Genomic DNA, 22,531 nt, shown 5'->3' with positions numbered 1-22,531 from the left:
GTGCTGGAGCGGCGATACCCGGAAGACACGCCGAGGCTCGGCGTGGACCAGGTAAGTTACCTACCTCGTTCCGAGGTAAGTATTTCATAATGAGCTAATATGCGGTGCATTTTAGCTCATTATGGCTTTTTCCTTGCAGGTGTAAAAAAAAAAAAAAAAAATTATATGCGGGTTTACAACCGCTTTAAAGTTAGTTTCTTGGGCACGGGTGCAAATTGATGATTTTAGAGCAGTATGTATATTCTGCCTATGTTGTGCCTGGGAGAAGGTCCTGTCTAGTGTAATTTCCCACTTCCTTAGGAACAGGTCGGGATATATTCATCAGGGGGGGGGGGGGCGATCAGTAGCGCGTACATTTGCGAGAGTGTGTGTGAACAGGGACCCGTCTCCTCACATAGTTGTTCTAAGGGAGTCATCGGTCGTTGGAATCTGTCCGGGGGCGGTAGGGTATTAAAAATATGTCGTAACTGTACTCCACTCCCGAGGTCAAGACAGAAGCGATCATTTGGCGAGGTCAGCTCAGACAGTGAGGGCCAGGTCGTAGATTGTGTAAAGTGTGAAGCCTGATAGCATTGCGAGTCTAGAAGTTTTCTGAAAGGTTTGTTTTGTAATCCCAGGGGAAAACAGGGATTCCCCACTATAGGATAAAGGGAGGAGTAAGCAGGTGATAGTAAGGTAGTAGTGCATATTCGGGAGCAGATACGCAGAGTAGGGGTGCAACGGATCGAAAAACTCACGGATCGGATCGATCCTCGGATCAGGAGTCACGGATCGGATCATTTTCGGATCAGCAAAAAAAAAAAAAAAAAAAAAGACTAATCTTGTTACACCCAACGGAGTTTTAGATTCAGTTATTTTCAACACAAAATGGGGGTTATGTGCTTAAATACAGTATATGTAAATCTGACAGACTGTTTACATGTTACATTTTAAAAGCCGCAGCAAACCTTACATGTTTGAAAATTAGAGGTGTGCTGTCACATTAGCAAACATGTAAGGTTTGCTGCGGCTTTTAAAATTTAACATGTAAACAGTATATACGTATATGAGATTTTATATAAATATACTGTTTTTTAATTTTTTTGCAAATTTGTAAACTTTTACATTTTTTTATAAATTGCCCAAAACCTTTTATGGCTTCATTTCAAGCTCTATAACTGCTGGTACCCTCCTGGGCTACATCACTGACCTGTGCCATCCTTCCTATCCATCTGGTCTGTTTGCAGGAGAAGTTCAATCAGTGTGCAGGCAGATTGCATGGAGTGTGCGTCATCCCAGAAATTGGAGTGTGCACAGCGGTGGTAGAGAGGCATGTACTATTGAAATATGCATTACTCTTAACCGGTTTGTGGCAGAATTTTGCTCCCTTGCACAGTCTGTGTATGAATCAGCCGGAGCAGTGGGTTCGGAATACATTTTTGGAGCTCATTTAACTACATGGTAAACACATCACAGACTTTATTCTAATCGTGTCTAATTAATCTAATTAGAGAAGATCTAGAATGTCTTTTCAGCAAGAATGTATTTTGCAGTGGAAGCCAAGGCACCGGAATGAAGACACAGGTCAGCAGAGATGGGACATGGCATTAAAAACCTTCCATGACAAAATAAAAAATCTTTTTCTTACATCAGGTCACGTTACACACTTCTTCATATTTCAGAAGATGCCACCTAGGAGGAGGAATACAGCTCAATGGTGGTCAACTTATCTTATATTAGGGGCCCCTTGGTGTTCCCCCTCCAGCTCCACAGAGTCCACACGTTCATCCTGATTAATTTCCCAGAGCGCCGCCAAGACAGCCAATCCGGGCAGCCTTCCAATTAGAGAGCGCGCTCATCACGCGGGCCAATCGGGTACAGAGACGGGACATCCCATCCAACCAATCACAGCCGATCTGTGATTGGTTGGGGTGGAGCAACATGACCGCCGCTCCGGAGCTAGGCCGAAGCCGGGGACTTTCCTATGGCCGAGGCTCCGGAGCGCTCCGCGGATCGCGTGGTGTGCCGATCCGAACGGGGTGACCCGTTCGGATCACGGATCGGCGACGATCCGTTGCACCCCTAACGCAGAGTAGGCCACAAGGTTGGTAGCTTTTTTAAAAGCGGGATTGAGATCTCTAAAGCACCAAACCGCACGACTCAATGGGACCATACATTGTGGTTGCTCGATCTTTGGCCATAGTTTAAAACCTGTGTGTCTACACCAGTCTATTAATCTCCCCATAAGGGCCGCCTGGTAATATTTCTGCATGTCTGATACCGCTAACCCACCGTGATTTTTGGGCAAGTCATAAGTCAACGTAGTCTAGGCCTTTTGTGGGCCCAAATAAAATTTGTTATTAGCGCATTAATCTGTTTTGAAGAATTCTGGAGGTATGTGGATAGGTAATGTTTGAAAGAGATAGGAAAATTTGGGCAAAATTGACATTTTGATTATATTGCATATCCCAAACCAAGAAAAAAGGCCCTGATGCCACTTTTAGAGTAGAATCCATACTAAGTAAAGGTGGAAAGTTCAAACATGTAAACTTGATTTAATTTAGGCGGGATAAACGTGCCCAGATATTTAAGGGCCGTGGAGGTCCATCTAAAATTAAAATTTGTTTTTAAGGTATTTACTTGGGCCGAGGACATGGATACACCCATTGCCTCTGATTTAGACATGTCTATTTTTAGGTTACATAGTTACATAGTTAGTCAGGTTGAAAAAAGACACAAGTCCATCCAGTTCAACCACAAAAAATAAACAAACAAAATAAAAAACACAGTACAATCCCATACACCCAACTTCATACCCACAGTTGATCCAGAGGAAGGCAAAAAACCCCAGCAGAGCATGATCCAATTTGCTACAGCAGGGGAAAAAATTCCTTCCTGATCCCCCGAGAGGCAATCGGATTTACCCTGGATCAACTTTACCTACAAATCTTAGTACTCGGTTATTTTATGTACATTTAGGAAAGTATCCAGGCCTTTCTTAAAGCAATCTACTGAGCTGGCCAGAACCACCTCTGGAGGGAGTCTGTTCCACATTTTCACAGCTCTTACTGTGAAAAAACCTTTCCGTATTTGGAGGTGAAATCTCTTTTCCTCTAGACGTAAAGAGTGCCCCCTTGTCCTCAGTGTTGACCGTAAAGTGAATAACTCAACACCAAGTTCACTGTATGGACCTCTTATATATTTGTACATGTTGATCATATCCCCCCTAATTCTCCTCTTCTCAAGAGTGAATAAATTCAGTTCCTCTAATCTTTCCTCATAGCTGAGCTCCTCCATGCCTCTTATCAGTTTGGTTGCCCTTCTCTGCACTTTCTCCAGTTCTCCAATATCCTTTTTGAGAACTGGTGCCCAAAACTGAACTGCATATTCCAGATGAGGTCTTACTAATGATTTGTACAGGGGCAAAATTATCTCTGTCTCTGGAGTCCATACCTCTCTTAATACAAGAAAGGACTTTGCTCGCTTTGGAAACCGCAGCTTGGCATTGCATGTTATTATTGAGCTTATGATCTACCAAGACCCACAGATCCTTCTCCACTACAGATCCCCCCAGTTGTACTCTCCTAGCATGTATGATGCATGCATATTCTTATTCCCTAAGTGCATAACTTTACATTTATCAACATTAAACCTCATCTGCCACTCAGTCGCCCAATTAGACAGAGCATTGAGGTCGGCTTGTAAATTGGCGACATCCTGCAAGGACGTTATTCCACTGCATAGCTTGGTGTCATCTGCAAAGACAGAAATGTTACTTTTGATCTCAGACCCAATATCATTTATAAATATATTGAAAAGTAAGGGTCCCAGCAGTGAACCTTGGGGTACACCACTGATAACCTTGGACCATTCAGAGTAAGAATCATTATTCACCACTCACTGAATTCTGTCTTTCATCCAGTTTTCTATCCATTTACAAACTGATATATCCAATCCTGTAGACCAGGGGTCTTGAATTAAAATTCAAGGAGGTCCGGTCACTAAAAAAAATTTTGGGTCGAGGTCCGAATCTCAAGTCCCCATTTGTCCCCATCACGGTGCCCCTTTACATCAGGCGTCCCCATCACGGTGCCCCTTTACATCAGGCGTCCCCATCACGGTGCCCCTTTACATCAGGTGTCCCCATCACGGTGCCCCTTTACATCAGGTGTCCCCATCACGGTGCCCCTTTACATCAGGCGTCCCCATCACGGTGCCCCTTTACATCAGGCATTCCCGTCAGAATGCCTCCTTACATCAGATGCCCCATCAGAGTCCCCCTTAACATAAAATAAGGGTCACGCTGATGGGCACATTTTATGTTAAGGGAAACGCTAATGGGCACATTTTATGTTAAGGGGCACCCTGATGGACACATTTTATATTAGGAGCACTCTGATGGGCACAACCAAACGTGCCCCTTAATTCAAAATGTGCCCATCAGTGTTGCTCATAAAATATGCCCATCAGCGTGACCCTTAACATAAAATGAGGGTCACGCTGATGGGCACCTGTTATTTTAAGGGGCACTCTGATGGGCACATTTTATTTTAAGGGGCATGCTAATGGGTATATTTTTAATGTGCACACTGGTGGGCACATTTTATGTTAAGAGACACTCTAATGGGCACAACAAAATGTGTCCATCGGTGTGCCACTTAACAAAATATGCCTATCAGTGTGCACATTAAAAATATACCCTTCAGTGTGCCCCTTAAAATACAATTTGTCTATCAGAGTGCCCCTTTAAAAAAAAAATTGTCCATCAGAGCGCCCCTTAACATAAAAAAAATATGCCCAGCAGTAAATACCAGCTAACATGTGGCCCACTTACCTTGAATGAGGGCACAACAGAAGGGGCAGAAGCTGCAAGATAAGGAGACAGGACCCGGGAACCGCGAGTAGCAGGGGGCGGGTCGCACATGTGATGTCACGCCCCTACTAGCAAGAAGAGTCAGGACCAATTGTCTGGTCAGAACACCGGGAACCGCGAGTAGCAGGGGGCGGGTGGCACACGTGATGTCACGCCCCTACTTGCGGCTATGCAAGCTTTTCATCTCAGACCTGAGGTGGGGAGCGGGCGCACGCACACACGCAGCGTCACTGGGGGAAACTCGCAGTCCCAGCAAACAAACAGCTGCGGACATTAATGATTATACTGGCGGTCCGGGCAGAAGCGGCACTCGGTCCGGACTCGGACCGCGGGCCGCCATTTAGTGACGGCTGCTGTAGACCTTACCTTACACATGAGCCGTGTGTGCGGAACTGTATCGAACGCTTTTGCAAAATCCAAATATATCACGTCCACATCCACGCCTCTGTCCAGGGTTTTACTTACCTCTTCATAAAAGGAAATCAGGTTTGTCTGACAACTTCTGTCTTTCATGAATCCATGCTGTCTGCTGCTTAAATAGTTTTTTTCCAGCACGAACTCATCCATGTGGTCTTTTATTAAACGTTCCAGTATCTTCCCAACTATAGAAGTTAGACTAACAGGTCTATAGTTACTTGGTAAAGACTTTGTTCCCTTTTTAAATATGGGCACCACATTGGCCCTGCGCCAATCCAGTGGTACTATTCCTGTCATTAATGAGTCCCTAAATATTAGATACAGTGGCTTTGAAATACCTAGGATCCGTGGGTGGATGCCATCTGGTCCAGGTGCTTTATCCACCTTTATTCTGTCTAAATATTTCTGGACCATATCACTTTTGAGCCATTGTGGATTTGGGGCTGTGTCACTCCCACCCCCATTTTGGACATGAGCTCCCCCATGCTCCATTGTATACACAGAGCTGAAGAAAGCATTTAATAAATTTGCCTTTTCTTTGTCCCCAGTCACCCACTCTAGATTATTTTGTAAGGGGCCTACATGCTCGGACTTCACCTTTTTACTATTAATATATTTAAATAATTTTTTGGGGGTTTGTCCTACTATCTTTTGCAATCTGTCGTTCATTTTGAATTTTTGCATCCTTGATTTCCTTTTTACATATCCTGTTATATTCTTTGTAACATTTAAACGACACTAGTGTTCCTTCATTTTTATATTTTTTAAAAGCTACTTTCTTATTGTTTATAGCTTTTTTAACTTTGACCGTGAGCCACATAGGTTTTATTTTTAGCCTTTTATACTTCTTGCCCATGGGAACATACTTTGCAGTGAGGTTCCACATAGTCTTTTTGAAGAATTCCCATTTCTGTTCTGTGTTCATCGGTGCCAATAGTCCCTCCCAGTCCAAGTGCTGGAGAGCAGCCCTCATCCTTGGAAAATTTGCTCTCTTAAAATTTAGTGTGTTAATATTTCCTGTATGTATTTCTTGCTTATAGTTAACATTAAATGAAATCATGTTATGATCACTGCTACCCAGGTGTTCCTTTATCTGAACATTAGTAATAAGCTCTGCATGGTTTGAGATTATCAGGTCCAACAGAGCATCATTCCTAGTTGGGGCCTCAATAAACTGCACCATAAAATTGTCCTGCAATAGGTTTTTAATTTTTTGTCCTTTAACTGTCCCAGAAGTGCCATTAATCCAGTCAATTTCTGGGTAGTTCAAATCCCCCATTGTTATCACCGTCCCAGCCCTTGCAGCCCTTTCCATCTGTGCAAGGAGCTGAGTCTCCACCTCCTCATTAACATTGGGTGGTTTATAACAAACTTCAATGATTAATTTTGAACTACGCACATCTGTATGCAGTTCCACCCATAATGCTTCAGCCTCATCACACTCTCCATCAACCAGGTTCTCTTTTACGCTTGCTTTGAGGTCACTTCTCACATAGACAGACCCCTCCACCTTTCCTTTTTACCCTGTCTTTCCGAAAGAGAGCATAGCCAGGAATATTAATAGCCCAGTCATGTGAGGATTGAAGCCAAGTTTCAGCAATACGGATTACATCATAGCTCTCCTCGTGCGCCAGAGCTTCCAACTCACCTGTTTTGCTTGGCAGACTTCTGGCATTGGTGAACAAACACTTAAATGTATTGTTACATTTTTCTCTGGTGTTTTTCATATAATTTATAGTAGTAAAAATGGCACTATTATTTCCAATGGCTGTTTGCAACATGGGAACTTTCTTGTCGCCTGCCATAACCCTCCCCCCATCTATCCCCATTCCACTCTCCATTAATGTCTGACCCCTAGCTGACCTGTGTGCCCGATGTAATTCTAGTTCACCCTCAATCCTAGTTTAATTACTCCTCCAGCATTCCCATAAACCTCTCCCCCAGCACAGCAGATCCCCTTCCATTCAAGTGCAAACCGTCTTTAGCATATAGGTTGCACCCCAATGAAAAGTCAGCCCAGTGCTCTAGAAACCCAAATCCCTCCTTCCTACACCAGGTCTTTAGCCATGTATTCAACTCTCTAATCTCCCCCTGCCTTTCCTGTGTTGCGCATGGCACAGGCAATATTTCAGAGAATATCACCTTGGAGGTCCTTCCCTTCATCTTGCAGCCTAGTTCTTTAAATTGATTCTTAAGGAGCCTCCACCTTCCATGTATACTCTCATTGGTTCCAACGTGGACCAAGACAGCTGGGTCATGCCCAGCCCCTCCCAGTAATTTATCCACCCGGTCCACCACATGCCGAACCCTGGCACCAGGGAGACAGCAAACCATTCGGTTGAAGCGATCCTGGTGACAAATTATTCTATCAGTCCTTCTGATTATAGAATCCCCTATTACCACCAACTGTCTAGGCCTACCTGCACTCCCCTCCCCACCTCTACTAGATGGGTTGCTCTCCCGGCTGTTAGGGGTAGCAGTAACATCTAGGGCTGCCACCTCTGTGTTTGCCACCTCCACATCATCACCTAACTTGGCAAATTTGTTTTGATGCACAAATACAGGACTGGCCTGCCCTTTCTTCACGCCCCTTCCACTCCCTCTAACTACATTAACCCATCTCCCTATCTGATAATTAGAGAGTGCACCATATTGATCTAGTTCTCTTAAGAGATTCGGTAGGGAAATAGCCAATTTGGTGAGTGAAAATAAAAGGTCATCCGTGTATGCGGATACTTTATGATGTAATTCCCCAATTTGTTTCCCTGTTATGTCTGGGTTCTGTCTAATCCTACAGAGAAATGGCTCTGAGAGGGCAAAAAGGAGAAGTGATAAGGGGGGACCTATGACTCTGTCCATTCACATAACTGAAACATCGTAAACTGTGTGTCAGGTCACGTGTGGCCAGGTGACAAGTGCACCCCGTTAGGGTCAGGGATGCACCACAGGGTAGTGAACCCTATAGCCGACTGCTGCGAACAGAGAGGAAGCGTGAGCCCAAGATTCCCCAGGGCGCGGAGTCTAAGACCCAGCTTGGTGTTCACCAGAGCCTCTGGTGGTGAGGATGGCCTTCGCTGCAGCTGGATCCAGATCACGACCCCTGGTGTCCCCTAGATTACGCTCCGTAGGGCGAGAGGGGAAGCAGCCACTGAGAACACAAGGAATAGTGATGGGTAAGCCGAGGTCGGGGGAACAGGCAGACTAGGGTAACCAAGGGACAGGCCAAAAGGTCAGGGTCACAGGCAAACAAGAATAGTCAGGCACGAACCAAAATTGGTACACAGAAAGGTTAACGTGTCACACGGCAGACAGGAACTCGAGCTACAAACAAAGTTGAACAGCACTGCAGACCTGCAGTGCAACAGTTAATATAGACTTCCTGGGGTGGGACCATACAGGAAAGAGAGATGATAAAAGGGCAGCCAGAACAGAGTCAGGCCTCTAATGAACACATGGAGACAGGTAAGCTGACAGACTTTATTGCATATCCATGACAGTACCCTCCCTCTTATGGCCCTTCCCCAGCCTGGGCCCAGGCTTAAAGGGAAATCTCAGATAAAACCTCTTCAACAGACGAGGTGCAAAGACCTTGGATGCAGCGATCCAAGATGCCTCCTCAGGACCAAACCCTCTCCAATGCACAAGATACTGAAGAATGCCTCTGCAGAGACGAGAATCCAGAACATTGACCAGAACCGAAGTAGAGGATGAGAGGATTTATTGAGGACCAAAGACCTTTTGGGAATAAGCAAGGGCATGAGAGGATCAACAGAAATCTGAGGAGAGTTTCCCAGACCCTTAAAGATGAACTGGGCATCTAGCACAGGACCATCAGACTGGGCAGAGGTCAGAGTAACCCTAAAGTCAGGTTGGATAGAAGGTGACATGACACAGGAGTCAAGCTGGATAGCAGAAAAACCAGCAGAATACAGAGAGCCCTGAAAACAAGGTTGAAAACCCCACCTGGCCGAATGAGGCAGTCTATCCCAAGGATGGATTGAGCCCCTTAGACAGGTTTGAATGGACGTAATAGTACTAGGATGAGGCGAGGTTGCAGAAGGTCCTGAACAAGAAAAGGTAGGAGGCTCACTGGGCATGGGCTGGCCTGGCATAGCTGATGCAGGGGCCGACTGAATAGCATAGTCAGGTGTAGTGACTACCCGAATCGCACCACAAGGCGTAGCAACTGTGGAACTTGCAGACAAGTTAGCCTGACTGTGTGTTTTTGGGACAGACAAGGGTAAACTGAAGTGTTCACTCATGTTCACAGGCGGGCTCCTCATCCAGAGTGCCACATGGGCTAGAAAGTGCATCAGCCTGACTATTGCAGGACACATCCCGGACACCACTACATGCAGTAGGAAGAGCAAAAGATACTGGAATGGTGGCAACAGGATGTTTCTCTTTTGGGACAACCTTGGGTAGGCAGGGCGTGGAACAGGAGGGACTCCAAGCCAGGATCTGTCCGGCAGTCCAGTCAATGTGTGGAGAATGGAGCCATAACCAAGGAAGACCCAAAACTATAGGAGCTGAGGCCTTAGGTAGAATAAGGAAGGATATCCACTCCTGGTGAAGTGTCCCTACTGACATCTTAACTGGGAATGTCCGGAAGCGAATAGGACCCCCTGGGAGAACACTGCCATCAATCGCCAAGACCACCAATGGCGTGGTGAGGGACAAGAGGGAAGGTCTCATGGATGATGCGATTTCCCAGTCCATGAAGTTGCCAGCGGCTCCGGAATCCAGATATGCTGAGACCGAATGAGAAGAAGCACCAAGATGAAGGGACACAGAAAGAATAAGACGAGAAGGTGATATTTCTGGGTCCAATACTCCACCTTACAGATGTATTGAACCCAAGCGTTTTTCCGGGCGAAGAGAGCAAGTGTCACGAAAATGACCTTTGCCCCCACAGTAGAGACACAGGCCTAGAGTTCTGCGCTTGGCACGTTTCTCGGGAGATAGCCTGGTCCGACCAAGCTGCATGGGTTCCTCATCTGGCAGGAGATGCTCCCCACGGGTCGAAGAGAAGGGAGCTCAGGCTGACTAAGGACCAAGGAATGCTGGCGTCGCCTTTCTAGGGTCCTTTCCTGAAAGCGAATATCGATCTGGTTACACAAGGAGATCACTCCGTCCAGATCAGTGGGGTTAATTCCTAGTAATTCATCCTTTACTCTATCAGAAAGGCCATGCAAAAAGGTTGCAACTAAGGCCTCATTGTTCCAGCTCAATTCAGCTGAGAGGATACGGAACTGAAGAGCATATTGTCCCACTGAACGGGATTCTTGGCGGAGATGTAAAAGGGCGCTGGCCGCTGAAGAGACACGAGCCAATTCTTTGAAGATATATTTCCGAAAAAAGTTTCGAGAAAACAGACGGGCTAGAAACCACTGGATCATTCAATTCCCACAGAGGGGAAGCCTAGGCTAAGGCTTCACCGGAAAGTAGGGAAATGATATAGGCTATCTTTGCCCGATCAGAAAGGAAGTTTTGAGGCTGAAGCTCAAAATGGGCTTTGGCTAAGAAACCCCCTGCAGGCCTTGGAGTCTCCAGAAAAACGCATTGGGGGCGGTAGTTTCAGTGAATGCGACTCTGCAACTGGTGCGACAGGCGCAGCCACTGGTTGTACTTGGGGTTGCGGATTCAGGGTTCCCAACGAAGTCTGAAGCTGTTCAAAGCGGGAAGCCAGGTCCCGTAGAAAACGCATCACCTGAGTCTGATTAGCTTCATGCGTCTCGTGTCTGCGAACAATACCCTGTAATGGATCGTCTGTGGGGAGTGGTACGTCGGCCGGGTTCATGTCTGTTCAAACTGTCAGGTCACCTGTGGCCAGGTGACAAGTGCACCCCGTTAGGGTCAGGGATGCACCACAGGGTAGTGAACCCTATAGCCGACTGCTGCGAACAGAGAGGAAGCGTGAGCCCAAGATTCCCCAGGGCGCGCAATCGAAGGATGGCCTTCGCTGCAGCTGTATCCAGATCGCGACCCCTGGCGTCCCCTAGGTCACGCTCCGTAGGGAGAGGGGAAGCATCCACTGAGAACACAAGGAATAGTGATGGGTAAGCCGAGGTCAGGGCAACAGGCAGACTAGGGTAATCAAGAGACAGGCCAAAAGGTCAGGGTCACAGGCAAACAAGAGTAGTCGGGGACGAGCCAAAGTTGGTACACAGGTTAACGTATCACACGGCAGACAGGAACTCAAGCTACAAACAAAGTTGAACAGCACTGCAGACCTGCAGTGCAACAGTTAATATAGACTTCCTGGGGTGGGACCATACAGGAAGGAGAGATGATAAAAGGGCAGCCAGAACAGAGTCAGGCCTCTAATGAACACATGGAGACAGGTAAGCTGCCAGACTTTATTGCATATCCATGACACTGTGTTTACAATGGTTCAGTTTATGAATGGAGAGAAGCCGTTGTCTTCTCTCCATTAATTTTCAGTGCAGCTGAGGATGCTAAGAAAGGGACTGGGGAATCTGTGTCCCTAGTCCCTTTCTCTGTCTCAGAGGGGAGATGAGGTCTGTTAAGATCCCTGATATCTCACAAAAGCCCCCCAACAGGGCTGATGATAAAAAAAAAAAAGGAATTGCAATAAATAATAAAAAAAGGAATTGTAAAAAATTAAATAAACACACTGACACTGTCCATCCCCCCCACCCACCCCCCTAAAAAAAAAAAAAAAGCATTGTAAAAAAAAAAAAAAAAAAACTACTGACACATGTGCCACTGTCGCATGCGATTTAAAAAACGTATCGGTATGGGCGAGTACTTGATAAAAAACGTATCGATACTTGTATTCGGTCCTAAAAAAGTGGTATCGGGACAACCCTAATTTTTGCCATAGGTCTCGAGTATACACTCGAAATCCATTCCACCATCCTCTCCCCCAAACCCACATATTGTAGGACCAGTTAACCCGGTCAAACGCCTTTTCGGCATCCGTGCCCAAAAACAGAGGGGGTGTTGGAGAGGTTGACCAGGTGCATAAGATTCAAAACTTTAATGGTATTGTCTCGGGGCCTCGCAAGTTCGTATAAAACCAACCTGGTCAAGATGTATTAATGCTGTCAGATGTGGTTAAATACGTGTGGCAAGAATTTTTGTGAATAACTTAAGATCCACGTTTAGTAAGGAAATAGGGCGATAACTGCCACATGCTGATGGGTCCTTGTCCTACTTGGGTATAAGAGTAATATGTGGATTTAAGCGCTTCCGGGGAACATGTCTCGCGGGCTGTCACTAAATGGCGGCCCGCGGTCCGAGTCCGGCCCAAGTGACACCTCTGCCCGGACCGCCAGTATAATTGCAAATGGCAACGCTGGCTTGCTGGGACCACAGGTTTCCCCAGCAACCAGTGACGCTGCGAGTGTGTGCCCGCCCCCTGCTCCTCACCGCAGGTCTCGGAGATCACCAGCTAGTACGGCCGCAAGTAGAGGCGTGACGTCGCATTCCTTCCCCCGCCCCCCTGCAGCTCGCGGTCCACTCCTTGCTCGCATTGAGTAGTGGCGAGACATCCACTCCTGGCTCTCATCACTTGCGTGCCCCGCCCCCTGCTGCTCCTGGTTCCCAGGTCCACTACTGGCTCTCCTTGCGAATAGGGGCGTAACGTCACGTGCCTTCCCCCGGCACCTTATCTTGCAGCATCTGCCCCTCCTGCATTCTAGGTATGTGGCATGGTAATATTTAGTGATCTCTGTTAATGGGCATATTTTTTATTGTGCACACTGCTGGGTATATGTTAAAGGTCACGCTGATGGGCACCTTTTTTATGTTAAGGGGCACTCTGATGGGTATATTTTGTTAAGAGGCACGCTGGCACATTTTGTTGTGCCCATCAGAGTGTCCCTTAACATAAAATATGCCCATCAGCGTACACATTAAAAATGTGCCCATCAGAGTGTCCCTTAACATAAAATATGCCCATCAGCGTACACATTAAAAATGTGCCCATCAGCGTGTCCCTTAAAGCGGAGGTTCACCCATGGAGAACACATTTTCCCCATAGCTGGATGCTCGTTTTGTCTAGGGGAATCGGCTATTTGTTTTAAAATATGATCCGTACTTACCCGTTTACGAGATGCATCTTCTCCGTCGCTTCCGGGTATGAGCTGCGGGACTGGGCGTTCCTTCTTGATTGACAGTCTTCCGAGAGGCTTCCGACGGTCGCATCCATCGCGTCACGATTTTCCGAAAGAAGCCGAACGTCGGTGCGCAGGCGCAGTATAGAGCCGCACCGACGTTCGGCTACTAGTGACGCGATGGATGCGACCGTCGGAAGCCTCTCGGAAGACTGTCAATCAAGAAGGAACGCCCGCTCCCGAAGACCCATACCCGGAAGCGACGGAGAAGATGCATCTCGAAAACGGGTAAGTACGGATCATATTTAAAACAAATAGCCGATTCCCCTAGACAAAACGAGCATCCAGCTATGGGGAAAAGAGAAAAAAAACACAAATGGGTGAACTCCCGCTTTAACATAAAAGTTTTGTTGTGCCTATCAGGTGCCCCTTAATATAAAATGTGCCCATCAGGGTGCCCCTTAACATAAAATTTTCCCATCAGCGTGACCCTTATTTTGTTAAGGGGCACGCTGATGGGCACATTTTATGTTAAGGGGGACACCTGATGTAAAGGGGTGCTGTGGTGGGGGGACACCTGATGTGGTGGGGGACACCTGATGTGGTGGGGGACACCTGATGTGGTGGGGGACACCTGATGTGGTGGGGGACACCTGATGTGGTGGGGGACACCTGATGGAATGAGGCACACGTATGGTGACACCTAATGTAAGAGGGCACTCTGATGAGGACACGCTATGTAAGGGGGCACTGATGGGGGGAACCTTATATAATGGTTTAAATGATATAAGGGAGCACACTGATGGGAGTAACCACTGTAAGGGGGCCTTCCATTGCAGAAACCTGATGTAAGTGGGCACTCTGACAAGAATACCTGATGTAAGGGAGTACTCTGACTTGGCAACTGATTTTGGTGGTAGTCTGATGGGGCACCCAATGTAATGAATTACTCTGATAGGGGCAATTGATGTAAGGGGGAACACTAATACCCCTTTTACATTTACAGAGTAATTACTGTGTGGAGGAAACCGTAGAAAAAGCACCAGAGAGCATGGCTTGTGCCAAGAAAGGTAGATGCTGAAAACAGAGTCTTCAAAGGATGAATGGACAGACCAATATATGTTCATTCTTCCCATGGAAAGTTTAAAACCAATTTGTCTCATTTTGTTGCGAAACTGTGGCGTTAATAAAAAGTAGCAACGTGAAGCGTCACTACGAAACAAAACACAGTTCGTTTGCGCAAACATATCCACGAGCATTCCGAGGTGAGGGCATGTAAAATAATGGAACTGAAAGCCCAGTATGACAGATCCACCAAAGTCCTCTCACATTCATTTACAGCCCAGCAGCGTGCAAATGAATGCTCACTTATAGCAGCATTGATTTTGAGGCAACACAAAAGACCATTTACCGATGGTACATATGTAAAGGAGTGTTTGAATGCTGTTGCTGAAACTTTACTCAAGGGTAAACAAAAAGATGAGCTGTGTGGGGAAAAATAAACCAGATCCCACTGTCGGCGTCAACAGCAACAAAAAAGACGGAAATATTAACAGAGGAATGTATTGGGACAATTTGATGCAGCTATTCTATTTCTTTAGCCATTGATGAATCAACGGATATAACCGATAATGCCAGCTTTTGGTGTATGTAAGATTTTTTTTCACAAAGAAACTAACTCTGTGAGGACCTGTTAGGTGTTAACACCACTTGAGACACACACAAGAGGACAAGACATATATGAGGCCATTAAGGAGATTTTGAGAAAGGGGAACATAGATCTGAAAAAAGTGGTCTCGGTTACCACAGATGGTGCCCCTGCAGTGGCACGACTGAAAGAGGACAACCCTGACCTTATTTCTTACCACTGCATCGTTCACCAGACTGTCCTGTGTGCCATTCTATCAGACCGTTTGCAGAAATCATGATCACTGTATGAAACTCAACTTCCTCAGGTATCCTCATCCCATCAACATTGTTTACTAAGAGAATTTCTTGAAGTTGAGGCGAATGCAAATGACTTTTTTACTTCACAACAATGTTGGATGGCTGAGTAAATGCAATGTATTGGAACGCTTTTGGTCCATCCGATAGAAGTAGCGGCTTTCTTATAATATTTCTAATAGAAAAAAAGGGAAAAAGGGGGAAACCTCCCTCTCTCTAAAGACCTCCCTCTCCTGAACTTCATCTCCCATTCTATATTTTAACCCCCTTCCATTCTATACATCATTCTATATTATTCTATCTGGAGTCAACGAAAATACAGCCAATCCTGTGGTTATTAACAAGGGGCCCCACAGCTTAATATATCCAGTGTACCCTTAGTATGATGGCCTGTTGATACAATATAATTAGATCATTTAGTTGGGAACGCCAATCCTCGAATATTGGTACACTGGGGCACATCCATTTTCTAGGTATTGGCTTACGGGCTATGAATAGCTATCTACCAATTTGCGGTTAACACTTGCCTTGAATATAGCCCTTCTTTCAGATACCCTAGTAAACAGGTTTTCGGATCTAATTCTATCTGAGTATTATAAGCCCCATTAATTGTGGACAGCACCTCTCGCCAATATCTACTCAGTTTGGGGCATTTCCACAGCATATGGATCAAGTCTGCCTGAGATTGCCCACACCGAGGACACTCTGGACGTTTCCCTCATTCTCTCATACTTATGTAATTTCACCGGTGTCCTATATGTTTTTATATGATAAACATTGTGATGGAATTGTGTAGATGATAGCAATACCAACGGGGCACTCTTTAGGATACTTTGCCATTCCTTTTCCAATATAACCCCCATATCCATCTCCCTCCCTTTCTACCTGGGTTATCCCCCCCCCTCTTCTCTAATAGAGATACCAAGAGTATTGGCTTGTATTCGGACCACTTCCTTTAAAACCAGACTAAACCGCATGTCGTAATTGCAAGTATTTATAAAAATTATTATGCAGCATTTATGTACCTCCTGTATCTCCTGAAAGGACCGTATGATAATTTGGGAAAATAACTGCAAAATATATTGTATTCCTTTAGAGCCCTTTCACACTGAAAACGCCTATAGCGTAGCGTTAAAATAGCGGTAAAACACCACGATTTTACAGCGTTTCAATTCATTTCAATGGAGAGGGGCGTTTTTGGAGCGTTTTAAATAGCGCAATTTTTTACCGGCGAAAACGCGGCAAAAACGCACCAGTGTGAAAGAGCTCATAGAGCGCCAACTTTTGAACCCTTCTACTTACATCCTCATAGTGCCTATACCCCCCCCCCCCCCCCCCATATCAATGAGAACTCTGACACCCCTTCATCTTGCATTTTTCGTCTCATTTCCTGCCACACTTTATTTATAAGTATTGTTGTTGGGGCTAGTTCCGATGTGGGCAAATAATCCCGATTCCAACTGGCCATAAGATTATAGTGCGAGCATTGACTCGCAAGTGTAGAGCTTGTATTGGGTGTTTTCGGTCTATCATCCCCCCCCACCCCGCAAAATGCTGCAATTGGGAAGCTATAAAATACATTCTTGGCTGTGGCACTGCTACCCCACCCCCCCTCTTCTTTAGCCCTCTGAAGAATTAGACAATCTGGATCCTTGAACTCTTACCTTTCATATTAATTTATCGAAACAGGGATCTTATTTTTTTAAATAATTTTAAACGGGATCCATGCTGGTGAATTATGTAGAATGTAAAGTCGCTGTGGGGTCCATATCATTTTATTAAATTTGCTCAGCCCACCACTGATGGCAATTTAGACCACGCTAAGCTGTGTGTGTGTGTGGTTTTTTTTTTTTTTTTTTTTCTTATTTATCCAGAATTGGGGGTTAAATTTTATACTGCAGATACTCTTTCATCTTGGGATATATCTCTATATTCCTAGATATTTAAGACTTCATTGACTTTTTGACTTGTTCAGCTCTTCTGGTGTATTCAAGCCATCATCGTCATCTAGTGGGAACAAGGACCGATTTTATCGCCAGTTAATAATAAAGCCTGAAAATGAACCCAGACCTTAATCCCATTGAGAACTTGATTTCAATCCTCAAGAGGCAGGTCAACAAAAAAAAAAAACCCCCACGAATTCTGACAAACTCCAAGCATTGATTCTGCAAAAAGGGATGACATCGTAAGCATGTGGCCCAGAGTTAACAGCATGCCAGGGTGAAGTGCAGAGGTCTTGATAAGGAAGGGTCAACAAATATTGACTCTTTGCATAAGCCTAAAGATTAAGTAAACCCTGCAAGACAAAGTATAATGAGCTAGTATGCATAGCATACTAGCTCATTATGTTTTACTTGCCTCCGATCAAAAGCCCCCGCAGCGGTCCACGTCTCCCCCACCGGCCGCCGACATTTCTCCTGGCGCTTACTTCCGGGTATCGCGGCTCCGAGCAGCGATGATGTCACTATCGCGCGTGCGCACGGGGAGCCGCCGGTAACGGCACAGTGACTAGAGAAACGGTCACATAGGTGCCATTGCATCAGTTTTTCCCCAGTACGCATGTGCCGAGAACATCGGCACATGCAGGGTAAATGTTTCCTAAACCGTGCAGGTTTTAGGAGATACCCCTGTAGCTCCAGGTAAGCCTTAATATAGGCTTATCTGTAGCATAAATTTGTTTTATAAGGGTTTACAACCACTTTAATTGTAATTGCAATAAAAGCCTTTGACACTTGTGAAATGCTTGTTATTATACTTTATTATACTATAGTAACATCTGACAAAAGATCTAAAAACACTAAAGCAGCAGACTTTGTAAAAAAATTATATTTCTGCCATTCTCAAACCTTTGGCATGGCTTTAGATTTTGGGCCCAAATGTACAGATCTGCCTGGTAAGTGACAGTAATACTTGAGGTGAGTACGATATGTGATGTTCAAATGTGCTAAATGTATAATGCCTGCATTTTTGAGTGCTCTGAGTATATTGGTAAGAATAGTATATGTCGTCTGTTACAACACTCCACACGCGCTGTGCTCTGCTACATTCTCCATACCTTTTTTAATTGTTGCCCTGTTATTGTATACAATACATAGATTTTTTTTTTTGTATCACTTTGTCAGTGATCAGGCAATGTTTTAAAAACACTTTACAGGCTTGCCTATTAAAAACCTGGGCGAGCAGTTCTAGATCTGTAAAAAGTTCCCAAACTTAGAAGGGCAATAAAAAGGATTCTGCTATTCTCTAGTCAGATTTTTACCTCAAAAACGGTTGCGTTTCCTAAAAATCATTTTAATCCAGTAAAGAAGATTCATAGCCCTTTTCCATTGTTGCATTATTTCCAAATGGTTACCATTTTCTTTTTTTCTTTTCTGTTTAGCAAGATTTTATAATGCTTGCGGGCTTGCAGATGTAGAAGAAATTGTAGAGTGTGGCAGAAGGGCGGAATTGATGATTTAGAAGAAGGTGAATTAAAGGCATTCATAGAAAAATTGGGCGTTCAGAAAATTGTTAAAGAAATTACGAAGCAAGAAGCGGCTGCTGAAGAACAGATGGAAAAAGAAACAAACCACAGTTTGGAAGAGAAGAAGGTAAAGACAAAGCAAGAAAAAAGACACAATTCAATTGGCAAAGAGAAAGTAAAGACAAAAACAGTTGAGAAAATAGAAAGTCAAATTTTCCATTGAAAAACAAAGGGAAAGCATGTCTTTGAATTTTCAGAACGTTCCATGCTGCTTCTGAACCTGGCGGAAAGTGGTATGATCATGAATATACTAAGGAATTTGCTGCTAAACCTCAGAATGAAGAGGAGTTGGGAAATATAAAACCTTAGCTGAGAAGCTATATGAACATGAAGTGAATCTGTATAAAAATAAAAAGGAACTACAGAAAGGTGCTAACACCAATGGATGAAAACTGTTGTGTCAGCAGGCACATTAGCAGACAGAATGGCTGCCATGACAGTTCTTATACAGGATGCTCCTGTTCACACACTACATTTTCTTGAGAATTTAAATAAATTTACTCAAAAAAAGGGCAGCAAGCGGCAGAACCCATGGCACTGGATACGTTTAAGGATTTAGTTATTTCTGATCTTTTGCCTGACAGTCGGAAGCTTCATACATTTGCTCAGCATGAATTCGAAACTTGCAATGATAATCATCCAGTGCAATAAGGATGCAAGGGAATAGACGGCTGAAACTGTGGTTTTTGAAGAGCGACTGAAGCAACATGTGTCAGAGTTGTCAAGTGTGCTAGATAAGTTGACTCATGACAACTTGATTGCAACTAAAGCAAAGGCCCCTCAATGTTGTCAGTGAGTTGCTATGTAATAAACCAAAGAAGAAAAAACTCTTCTCTCGCTCCTGGTTAATAAGTTAGGAGACCCTCAATACAGGTAGCCACAAAGGCCTCCTATTTACTTGAGGTGCTGCTGAATAAGCATCCAATATGAAAGTGGTTGTATGTCTTGAAGTAGAAAGACTGTTATATCGACCTAATATAAGTGAGAAAGCCCAGTATTATGGCATTGTTTTTTGAATCAAATTAGTTCTCCCATGAAGAATCCGACTTGGCAAACCAACTCATCACAGTATATTTTCTTTTTGTCCGAGCATGTATAAAGAAAAAAGAGATTGATTCCAAAATCTTGAGGGCTTTGTTGACTGGGGTGAATAGAGCCTATCCTTTTTGCCGACCTTGTTTAATGAAGAAGTAAAAAAGCAGCTTGACAACCCTATTCAAAATACTCCACGCTGTGAACTTTAATACAAGTGTGCAAATTCTAATGCTTCTATTTCAAGTCATGGGATTCTCAGCAAACTGTGTCACATAGGTATTATGCAGCTTTGTATAGGTAAGTCATATATTTGTTTTGTTTTTTACAAATTATTATTATAGTTTTTATTTTTTGTCTAAGTTCCCAAATTTAGGGATAAGAATGCTACATAAGTATGTTAGAGCAAAAAAAAAAACTAAGTGTAGTCATTTTTGATATGCAGGTTAGCTAAAGAGATGGCCCAGCTGATGCTGCTTGATTTAAGGCTCCATTCACAAAGTGGTCCAATAAGGGGATGAGTCAACTGCTTGAGTCAAACATTTTTGGTTTCAGCTTTAAAGCTTTGTATATATTATAGTGAGATATCAGGTGTCTTAAAGGGGTTGTAAAGACAAAAATAATTTCCCTCTTAAATTTAAGTCAGTAGATTAAAGTAATGTTTTGCATTATAACTAGTTTGATACCTGTTTAAATCGAGCTGTTTTATTCACCTCCGTCACTCCTGAATCATGTATTCTCACTGACTTCCTGGTTTGCGGTGCACATTCATTCTTGCTACATCACGGCCTAATGGGAACTACAGTTCCCATTAGGCTTAGCCTCCATGCCTGTGAGGATAAGAGAGCATCTTCACGCAGGGCTGTAGTCATAGGGAGGGGGTGAGCACATTCTGCTTTCCACCATGCAAAATGGCTCAGATGCTGGTGGAAAGAAAGAAGAGGAGTGACAGGAAATGGCATTTTCAAACCTGGATTACTGTATTTTGGAGGTCAAAAGGAAAAACAAGGTAAGTGATATTTAAATGCTCTAGCTTGCAGCAATCAATTGATCTAATATAACAACTAACCTTTAGTGGTTCCTTTAACAGACCTCTGAGATCTCTCCTTTGAGACAGGGAAATTGACCAGGGACACATATTCCCTAGTCACTTTTCTCAGCAGCCTTCTGCTGCACTGAAAGTGAATGGAGAGAAGACATTACTACTGCGACATCGTAATCACGTAGGTTACGATGTTTCAGTTATGTGAATGGACAGAGTCAGGTTGTATACGCCGCAATTTACTTAATTTTTTTTTCTTCTACAACCTGTAAGGCAAAATCCATAATGAGCTAGTATGCACCGCTACTAGCTCATTATGAAATTACTTTAAGTTATTTCAAACATGTCCCACAACCGTTGTCATTTTGCTTGTGGGGCATTGTGAAGCCCCACAGCACGTCCTGGAAGTCTTGGATGGGGAGTGATAATTGGTAGCGCACCGCATCCTGGGAAATGATGACACACATTTCCCAGGAGCATTAGAGGGAGATGTCAGAATCCTAGGGCGATTCCAAGGCAGATTTCGTGGGACTGCATAGCAACAGGCATTTCCAGGATGAGTAAAACATTTTTTTTTCTTTTTTAAGGTCTAATGAGCACAATAATGAAAAAACTCCACTTAAGTTGAAACTGCTTGAGTCGCACCGTTTAGAACGGTTTCCATTGCCGTAAATGGAGCACGACTTGTAAAGCTGCTTTGAACTTCAAGTAGTGCAGCATGAACGGGGCTTAAGTCTGCTCACACCTCAGTAACATGGAAGCGTTGCTCACACATATTTTTAATTTGTTTTGCTAGTCCTGTAGGGCAGCCCATTCACTTGAATAGGCTGCCCTATGCTTCAAAAATGCACCTGAGATGCGCTCGTACCCCAGTGCTCACCTTTATTTATTTTTTGGTGTTTTGTCGCACGACACACGCTTGTTTCTTAGCATGTTTGGGCGCACCATTAACAATGAATAGTAGCCAATGGCACATTTGAAAACTGGAGAATCACATCAGTTCTGACTGATTCTGATGCACTCATATTTGGAATTGGGCTAATACGGCATTTTCCTAATAGTTTCTGAATTTATACCTTGTTGGGAATTCTTGTCGGTAGCATTGCAGTAGATAAATGGAGGTAGGGCATTATTTGCAGTCCCTATACCTGTTTGTATTTTCCATGTTTTGCTAAATTGGCATATGCCAAGTCACGTGACCCACAGTTGTTTATGCTGCTGTGCCCAATTTTAGATTCTAGAGATGGGCAAGAGCATTTCTTTGCCAAAGTTAAACCATTTTAGGGTGATTAAGTAAAGCAGTTTGAACACTTTTCTGGTGGTCTCACCATATTACAAATTCCTGCCTAAAATTCATGAAAGCCTTGTGACAATTTCTTTCCTATTCTGGCACGTGCAGCAAATTCAGGTAGTTCTCAACTACTTCAGGACTAGCGCATGACTATATATGTCGACGAATGGCTTCCTGTGAGTCCAACCGCAGTCCCGCGGACTCGATGTCTGAGGAGGTACCCGCGATCGTCTCACAGAGAGGAAGAACAGGGAAATGCTTATGTAAACAAGCATTTCTCCGTTCTTGTGACGGGACACTGATCACAGCTGCCTGTAATCGGGAGCCGTGATCAGTGTCGCCTCACATA

At 44.4% G+C, this 22,531-nt stretch overlaps 1 protein-coding gene across 1 annotated transcript in view; it reads left to right on the top strand.

Annotated features, from left to right (window-relative positions):
- Positions 1-22,531, top strand: part of CEBPZ (CCAAT enhancer binding protein zeta) — a 173,040-nt gene that overhangs the window by 3,448 nt on the left and 147,061 nt on the right. The window contains 12 exon segments of the mRNA XM_040347790.1: positions 18,687-19,032; positions 19,035-19,106; positions 19,109-19,195; positions 19,198-19,344; positions 19,347-19,450; positions 19,452-19,595; positions 19,597-19,630; positions 19,633-19,686; positions 19,689-19,739; positions 19,742-19,841; positions 19,843-20,101; positions 20,103-20,149. Of these exon segments, the coding sequence (XP_040203724.1) occupies positions 18,687-19,032; positions 19,035-19,106; positions 19,109-19,195; positions 19,198-19,344; positions 19,347-19,450; positions 19,452-19,595; positions 19,597-19,630; positions 19,633-19,686; positions 19,689-19,739; positions 19,742-19,841; positions 19,843-20,101; positions 20,103-20,149 (1,445 nt within the window).

This window comes from Rana temporaria, chromosome 4 (genome assembly GCF_905171775.1).
Source record: "Rana temporaria chromosome 4, aRanTem1.1, whole genome shotgun sequence".
In the NCBI taxonomy this organism is placed as follows: domain Eukaryota; kingdom Metazoa; phylum Chordata; class Amphibia; order Anura; family Ranidae; genus Rana; species Rana temporaria.
The sequence above is the reverse complement of the archived record's forward strand: the minus strand, read 5'-3'. Positions and strand labels throughout refer to the sequence as shown.